Source organism: Myotis davidii, unplaced genomic scaffold (genome assembly GCF_000327345.1).
Source record: "Myotis davidii unplaced genomic scaffold, ASM32734v1 scaffold205, whole genome shotgun sequence".
In the NCBI taxonomy this organism is placed as follows: Eukaryota; Metazoa; Chordata; class Mammalia; order Chiroptera; family Vespertilionidae; genus Myotis; species Myotis davidii.
Genome location: NW_006297573.1, coordinates 2,326,579 through 2,335,987, shown reverse-complemented (window position 1 = coordinate 2,335,987; position 9,409 = coordinate 2,326,579). Strand labels below are relative to the sequence as shown.

At 42.5% G+C, this 9,409-nt stretch overlaps 1 protein-coding gene across 1 annotated transcript in view; it reads right to left on the bottom strand.

The window, feature by feature from the left end:
• Window positions 1-8,558: 8,558 nt before the first annotated feature.
• UBE2U (ubiquitin conjugating enzyme E2U (putative)) overlaps window positions 8,559-9,409 on the bottom strand; it is a 61,595-nt gene continuing 60,744 nt past the window's right edge. The window contains exon 10 of the mRNA XM_006773232.2: window positions 8,559-8,949. Coding sequence (XP_006773295.2) covers window positions 8,798-8,949 — 152 coding nt within the window. The 3' untranslated portion in view covers window positions 8,559-8,797. The remainder of the gene's footprint in view (window positions 8,950-9,409) is intronic.

Sequence of the window (9,409 nt, the reverse complement as noted above, 5' to 3'; positions counted from 1 at the left end):
AATTTTTCTACTAACTTTAAAAATATTGACTCATTTAATCCTCACGACCCCCTCTGAGGTGGCTGCTAGTCTTAACTTCACCTCACAGATGAGGAAACCAGCACTCTGAGAGGGTTGGTGTGCTCAGACATGAGTTGAGGAGATTTAGCTTCAGAGCTGGGCACCCAAGGGCAGAGCTACAGAACCGTTGCTTCTTTTGGTGGAAGAAAGTTAGTTTTTAATATATACTTTTCCAGAACATTATCATCTAATGTGGTGCTGGAGATTTGGGAAACAGATATAAGATAAATACTCGGGGCAAAGCCACTGAGAATGTGTTTCTGGGATGGGGAGTAAGCACATCTTCTGGTTGGCCTCTTGCGGGGATGAAGTGTCTCAATATGGAGTAAGACAAAAGTCTAGGGGCCGGTTCACCACATGTCCTCACACTTGTGTTTTCTCTTCTTCTCCAAGCTCCAACCCTTGGACTCCCCCTACATTTTATGAATAGCCTTTGGGCTAATTCTCTTGCTTCCTTTTTCTACCATTTTCAGACACAGTCATTGTAGTTAGCATTTATTGAACTCAACACTGGGTGAAACACTATATACATTTTGTTATTGAACTCCAACAACTCTGAGATATGCGCTATTGTTTCTCCACTTTATGATGAGAAAGGTGAGTCTCAGAGAGGTTAAATAATTTGCCCAAGGTCACATCTCATAGCCCTCAGATGGGGAAGCACCTGGTTTGAGCTGAGTCTGGCTCACTCCAGAACCCGGCTTTATACATCTGAGATCTGATTAAATGGATAGTAAGTTTGATCCTGAAAGAAAAACAAAAAACACATCAGATGGCCTGTGGGTATTATTGGCAACATCCCCTTCCATCCCGCATTTCTTAACCCCCATCTCAGTAAATGGCCCCACGATCCCTCCGCTCAACAGGAAACCCTGACCCCTCTCTTCTCAAGTCTAATTCATCACCAACACTTGTCAACTCAGCCTCCCGTGTAACCCTGGAATCCTTCCACTTTGTCTTCTCTCTGCTCTGCCCTTGTCACATAGCCATCACTTCTCACCTAGGCCTCTGTCTCATGTATGATCTGGCTCCTGTCTCTTCTTTTTTTTGCCTTATTTTTTCTGCCCGTTGCCTATCAACTCTTCAAAACTACTTTGAGGCCTTAGGTGTTGTGTCCTATCATCTGTCTCATTCAGGTCTCAAGTCAAACTGTTCCTTCTGCCCATGCACTTCCCCACAATTTTCCTCATTGCCTGGCTAACTCCACTTATTCTTCAGGGCTCAGCTTAGGTGTTACTGCCTCTGGAAAGCTTTTTATGAGCCCCCCCTGCACAAGTCTCAGTTAAGGGTCCTTGTGACACCAAATTCAGCTTGAACTTCACCCATCATAGCACTTCTATTTATTCATTTATATTCTCCTTTAAATTATAAGCTCAGTGGGTACAGGGTTTATCACTGTCCCAGAATTTAACCCAATAAATATTTGTTGAATGATTGAATATGTGCATGTATTAGGGTTCTGTAGAGAAAGAGAAGCAAGAGAATGCATTTACAGATGGAGATTTATTATAAGGAATGGGCTCACCTGAGTATGGAGGCTGGCATGTCCCAAGACCTGCAGGGCATGTCAGCAAGTGGAGTTCCAGGTGAGCTGAGGGTGCAGGTCCAGTTTGAAGGCCAGCAGGCTCAAGACCCAGGAAGAACTGATGTTTCAGTTCAAGCCCAAAGGCAGGAATAACTCTCTCAAGGGATGGTCCTCCTTTTTGAGCTATGCAGGACAACTTATTGGATAAGGGCCCATCCACATTAGAGAGGGCCATTTGCTTTCCTCGATCTACTTATTTAAACATTAATCTTATCTGAAAACAGAAATGCCCAAATGTTTGACCAAATATCTGGGCACCCTGTGCTCTAGTCAAATTGGCACGTAAATTTAACCATTGCAATACATGACTAACTGAATGAATGAATAAATGAACAAAAGAATGAGCGAATAGTCCCACTGTTCTTCACTGGTCCCTGGTTGACTGAACACAGCTTCCTCTTTCTCCCCTTACCATTGGTCGGCAGTGGGAAAAGCAAGATCTAGACTCCTAGTCCCTGAAGAAGAAAAATGGAATGTTTGTTAATCCTCACCACAGGACACTTTTTCTGTTGATCTCCAAAGACAGTGGGAGGGAGGGAGGGCGGGGGGTGTGGGGGGAGAAAGAAACATTTATGTGAGATAGACACATCAACTGGATGCCTCTCACATGTGCCGACCAGGGCTGGGGAGAGAAACTGCAACCCTTAGGTGTGCAGGCACTAACTACTGAGCAACACCAGACAGGGCAGAAATGTTTGCTCTTCTGGTTGTTGTCTGCTATGACTGCCACATTCTCTTTCACTTGCAAACACATTGATTCAAATGCCAGAAAGGTATGGGGTCAAAACTCTACTCCCAATCATAGCTGGGAATGGTGAGTCACTATACCAGGTGGGAAACATCTACTCTGCTACACTGCTTCATTAAATAACAACAGAAAACATTAAATAAGTAACAAAAGGGAATGGAGATACCTGTGTGCACCAGTGAGAACACCCAGATGATTTTGTCCCCACCACGAAAGCACCATTTCCTGCCCTCTTATGGCCTGTCCACATAGTTACATTACTAAGGGACTTTGAATCAGCATTCAAATATTATCGAGTGTCTACTATATGTCAGGCACTGTTCAAGGCACAAGCAATAAAGCAATGATGAAAATAGACAAAATTCAAATCTTTATGGACTATAAAGGGAAGGTAAATCTCCAGATCTGGTTATTTTGATTTTTTAAAAATCAATTTATTTTTATTATACCAAGTAAACAAAGAATATGCATTTGGCATAAAACTGGGGGCAAGTTGCTTCCATTTAACAAGCACAGGCCTACTTTTCATACTTCACATGGCATCTATATATATAAAAGCCTAAGCAACCGGCTGACCAGTAGTTATGATGCATAAAGACCACCAGGGGGCAGATGCACAATGCGGGAGCTGCCAAGCTGCGATGACTTGACAGCTGTGGTTCTCGGGTGACACACCCAGAACCAGAGAGAAGGGAGCCCGATTCCGGGGTGCATCACCTGAGAACCACCCTCTCACAATCCGGGACCCCTCGGAGGATGTCAGAGAGCCGGTTTTGGTCTGATACCCACAGGCCAGGCCAAGGGACCCCACTGGTGCACAAATCCGGGCATGGGGCCTCTAGTAGTAGTATAATTATTAGAGAATCTCCTGCACTATCCCCATTACCTACTACAAAGCCTGGCATATGAATGAACAAGTGAAGACTTTTTATAGTAGTAGAGGGAGATGTGTATTGACTTATCTACTGTTTTTAATACACTGTAAAAATGACCACAGTTCTTCATTCCTCCCTGTATTCATGTCCTCTGTATTTATGGCTTCACGGCCTTCCCATTAAAAGATGAAGTCAGTTGGTCTGCCCCTCAAATCTGGGCTGAACTTGTGATCTGTTTTGGCTGATACAATGTAATAGAAGTAATGGTGTGCCAGTTGTGAACTGAGGCCGCAAGGGACCTTGAACACTTCCACTCTCTCTCTCTGGGAACCTGTCCAGCTGCCATGTAAACAACCTGTGCTAGTTAGCTAAAGGATGCAAGACCAAAAAGGACAAAGGTGGAGCCCTCTGGGTCAGACAGACCTCAGCTGAGCTGATGCGAATTACAAACACATGGATGTTGACTGCAGGTACAGTGTGGTGAGTCCGACTGCCATTGGAAGGACTGAGAAACTAACTCCATTCCAAATTGCTGATATGAAGAATCGTGAGCTAAATAAATGACTGTTGGTTTGAGCCTCACAGTTTTAAGGTAGTTTGTTACACAGCAAAAGCTAACTGGCACACTATTTGATCCCTTCATTTTGTGAGCAACAAATCAACTACCACACCCTTCTAGATGTTAGGATAAATATAAAGGGGATACCACCTGTATTCAAAACAGACAGCACTGCTCCATAGAAATGTTGTACTTATAACTTGACTTTAGAACAAAGAGAACTAACAGATTTTGACAAAATCATGAGTCTACAAATTCACATATCTTTTTTTAATTGGGAGACATACAGAATTTGGAAGGTGGTATCTATTTGAATCTAAATTTCTGAAGCTTCCTGATAAAATTCAGCATATTTTTTCATTTTCAAATCTTTCACTTTACTAGATTATGCCTTTATTCTTACTTTTTTTATTAGTATTTTTTTTACCAGTGTGAGATAGGATTACTTTTAGGTGTTCTGACCAAAACAAGATAGAATATTCCTTGGGTTTACTTCATTGCAAGTTAAGCAGAACTTCACTTGCACTTCACTGTCTTGAAAACCTGAACATTCTTTAGATTTTTCTCTGATAAGGTTCTCCTTAATTTTCGGCCAAATTAATATTCTCACTAGAACACAGGTAGCAACAGTCAGGGATGGGCAGGCACAGGGTGGCCTCAGCTTAATAAAGAATTAAAAAATAATTCTTGAGCTTTTCTGGTTCTCTCTTTGTACCAATCAGAGATTTTAATATGGGACAATGGCACTGGACTTATTTCATCACTAAGGCTATCAGATGAGGGCCCAAGATGAGAGGTTCTGGATATCAAAGTCCCAGAATGCTGTTATTTACAGAGTGAAATTAGTTCTACAACTCAGAGCTCTTCTGACATATCAAAGTGTTGAATGCTGAATCATACTCCCCACTCACTCCGCAGTTCTAGGACACTGTAGTTTACTGCTCTTAGATAATTATCTAAATGGCTCTTAATGACAAGTACCTTGTTCTCCCCAGGCCCTGTCTAGGTATCTTGGATTCTAGACCTGCAGTTTATACCGGACACTAACATTAAGCCATCTTTTTGTCTGAGGTCACCCTGTGCCTGACCATCCCTGATTGTTGCTACCTGTGTTCTAGTGTGCTATGGCCTAAGCATACTCTTGTTTATGAGATGCCAATGGACTGTCTACATCATGGAAGCCTACAAATGCTGAAATACAGAATGAGCCTCATCATTCCACAATTCCTTCTTTCTGAGTTATTTTAGGACTGAGAAGAAATTACTTCAAGGAGGACCCTGTACTGGGACTCCTTTTTATCTGCTGGCTTCACAGAAAATGTGAAATACCCCCGTCCTAGGACACCCAGAATATTTGGCTGCCTAAACAAAATACAAATGCCTAGAATTCCTGTAGTCTCCATTGCCTGTCTCGCATCTGCTTCACAGTGAGCCAGATACTTTTGCAAGTGCAAAAATATAAAAGAGAAGTTGATATATATATATAATCCCCCTTATCAATAAATTCATTCCAACAATAAATGAAAGAATGAATGTATGGCTAAATTATATTAACAGAACTGACTTTAAAGTTGCTAGCAGATTTCCTTTCCGGCATTGAAGATGCTAAGTCATCTTGCGGTAGCCCATTGCTCGGGAACAGAAATAGCAGCCAGCACTGCCCCCCGTCTTCTTCTCCCCTTCTTCCTATCTTAGACACAGAGGTGATGTCTGGAGCTTTAGCAGCCATCTTGTAACCATGAAACAAAAGGTATGAAGACAAAGACCAACACTCTCCAATGACATACAGAAAAAGCTTGGTCGTTACCGGCACCATTGCACAGCTAGCTGGACCAATGCTAAACACATCTCACCTCGGGGCTTCTTGTTTTGTGAGAAAAATGAATCTGTATCCTTTAATCTTTTATTAAGTCTTTTGTTATATGGAGCTGAATATGGGGAAATTTTTATTTCTAGTAAGCACACAATATCAGAAATCAGAGTTATAATTTGCACATTAAAAAATTAATGTTATCTTATTAGCCTCACTGCGACATAGATTGAGGTTTATCTTAGACATGTTATAAATCAATTATTATACACACACTTAACCAGAGCAACAACTTATTTGCGTAGTTTGACTTCAAAATGCATTGCACTTTCTGAACAACACATCTACTATATATGACTTTCTCCTCCACAGAAAGCATTTTTCTCTATCAGTAAAACACTGCTAACATGAGCTAGTTGTTGAGACAGGCAAAAAAGCCTCAGGAGATCGGACTGGATGTTGTGATTGTATTTGCTGAAACAGAATTTAACTTGTAAATATAATTATCCTTGGTCGTTAGTGTGATCGCCTTTCATTTGGATTCTAGTCTGGTCTCAAGACCTTAAAAGTGAGATGAGGAGCAGGGAGAGGGTCTGGATGTCCGGGCCGTGACAAAAAGCGAAAATGGCTGGGCCGGTACCCAGCTAGTGGAAGAGCATGAGACCCCAAACATTAACCTGCAGCGCTAGTGAGGGACGTTGTCCAGAAAATGAGAGCCAGCTGTTCCCCATCTTTTATGAGGAAAACTCCAAAGCAAGTGGCCTTATGCCTTTGCACCTGGGAATTAGAGTAGCCAAAAAGGAACTCCCGCTTGGAAGGTGGATATTGACGACTTCTCCTGGGATTAAATATTTAAATAAGATTTGGATCTTACTCTCTGGCGATAGTGGTTTAAATTGAATTCTAGGTCTCAAAAACAAAACAAAACACCCCAAATTTAAAACATTTAACTTGCTAATGAACAAATGCATGAATAAACAAATGAACAGAGATGCGCAGGACAGGGCCTCCCATGACGCCCTAGCCCATGTACTGTTGCTGGGCATTCATTCTTTAGGGGCATCCATGAGTGAGAAGCCGGCAGGCAGCCCGCTAGGAGGAAGACAGGCCCTGGGGCCTTCTGGCCTCTGCCAGCCCCAGAGAGGCCTGCCTCTCTCAGGTAGGAGGGGAAGTGGCTCTCTGTGAAGGCATGAAGTCTGGAAGTCATTAAACAAAAAAACAACAACAACCCCCCACCCCCCCCCCCCCAAACCCCACTACAACAACAAAAAACGACAGGGAGCTTTTCTGGTTCTTTGTACTCATGCTCATCCCTGAGAGGGTAGTCCGCATCTGCGTGGTCCTGCCTGAAGGCTGTGGTCAGGAGCCACGGACTTCTCCAGGTTGCTTCTGTGATTTTATTAACCTGTGTAATTTGTAAGTTCAGGGCTATTTCCCAATTAGTAAATCTTCCCTGGGATGAGTAGACATCTTTCCGGGGAGGGGAAGCAAAATAGTCCTGCTCTGATAAAAAAAAAAGTTTAAGTCTTTAAAAAGCGTAACGAGGCTTGGCGCCTGGCACTTACGGAGAGTTAGAGCCCCATGACTAGACTAGGGCACATTAAATAGCTAACTGGCGCCATCTGGAGGGCAAGTGGATTCTAAACAATAAAGCCAATTTCAAAACCCTGACTCTTAAGGTTAACAAGACATACATCCAAACATTATAGGGAAATTTAAAAAAATGGGATTCCCTGCTTCTTTCCTCCTCCCTTGTTCTCTGCATGCCCCTGGGCCTGTCAGAAGGAGACTGGACTCATGCTCACAGGACCTCAATTTGACCTCTCTCTCCAAATCAGGCTGTGAACGCATTGAAGGGGCTTCATTACACTACGCGGCAGTCCCAGGACTGACTGGTACCATTTGTTGTGCCATGCTAGTCATATTTGCACTCAGTCTTGGAATTTTATTGTGTCTCAAAGTGTCAGCCAGGTCATTTCTGTCGGAGTCACCCAGGATGTCTAATAATAACTGCGGAGGGGGAGGAAGTGGGAGAGGGCAATGGGGGGGTGGGGTAAAGGGACATATGTAATACTTTCAACAATAAAGATTTAAATAAAAATATGCAGATTTCTTGGTATCTATCTATCTATAAATATACACAAACATACTTATATCTATTGATATTTATGGTGTTTGTGGGGAGAGCGTTGTAGAGGTAGGTAAGTCTCAAAATAAGTCTCTCTGAAGGCAAGGCAATAAACATTTTTAAAAAGAGAAATGATCAATAATATTACAAATAGCCCAGAGGCCCAGTAAGATAAGGTGTCTGTTGAATTTGGGCAACATAGAAGAAGTCTTTTGTGATCCTTGTGAATTTTAATTGAACAGCATAAGCAGAACATAGATTTTTATTTGCAGTGGGTGAAAATGTAAAGTGAACTAAAGAAATAAAGAGAGTAAATGATAGACTATGATAGAGTAAATGATGAATAAATCTGGCTAAGACAATATGAATGAGACGGTGTTGAGGGAAGTAGAAATGCAAGATCATAGGTAGAGACATAATTTGGAATAGGAGCGACCCAAGCACATTTGCAGGTGGAAGTAACACAGCAAAAAGAGAGGGAGAGAATACAGACATGAGAATATGAGGAGAGGGCTGCTCAAAGGGAAAATAGAGCATGCATTCTGGAAGAAAACAGAAGAGGAAGGTGGACAGGCGACCTTGCATCCCTTGAATGTGGAGGGAAAAAGACACTAAACAAAGTGGATGTAGATAAATGGAAAGATCCCTCTGTCTGGGTTAATGTCCAGACGCTGAAGCTCCCGAGAGCTCCCCTCCTATTCCAGCCTCTCCTGACCCATGCTCTGACTGCAGAAACTTCTATCCAGTCATTTACCAAGTGTGGGTATAATACCATTGATTGGAATGCCACAATGGACACCCCAAACTTGGCTAACTTGGGTTCAAACAACGAAGTGGAGCTCAAAAAATTCAAAGGATCAGAGTCACAGATTTTTACTCATATTTATAATTTGTACTTGCAGTGAGAGGATGAGACCAACTGGGGCGGGAGGCGGGGGGGTGGAATCTAAGTTCTGAGAGTCTTCCAAAGCTGCTGCATGAAGCTGAGCTGTGGTTAAGGCTGTTCCTTTTTTAAATCCTGGGGCCTTTGGCTTAAACATCTAAAGTATCTGAATCAAGAGTATGGGTCCAGTTGACCAGTTCCTCTACTTCCTCTTCCCCTGGCTCATGTATGTGCTCACCATCATCTTCCCACTCCTCTGCTTCATGTATCTTTAAGACAACTTCTGTTTCAGATGGCAAATCTAGAGAAAAACACAACAGAAGTGCAATAAGAAGTATGAAAAACAGAAATGTAATAGACATGGTAGTGTTATGGGTTCACTCAGCGAGATAGACCACCGATTCAGAATTTAAATTTAAGAGCCTTTATTAAGCTGGCCAGCTGACTACAGCTACAGCACCCTGCCGAAGCAAAGGCTGAACTGCAGCGCAGACTACAGGAGTTACATTTTATTATTAAATTCTGTGGAGGCCGAGAGAAAAATGTGTCTTTCAAATTCTGGGCCCCCCAATATGGAGGAAACTCTCTTTATACTTTTTCCAGTCTTTTGTCTCCCAAATTTGGAATGAGACTTCCGGGCCTTCTGAGAAAGAAGGCCTGCATGTTGGGAAGGGGTCATGAGACCATATCTCAAGGCCTGGCCTGATGTCAGTACCTTCCTATCTCTGTGTTTTAGAAACAGACAGAACAGCATGACCTGT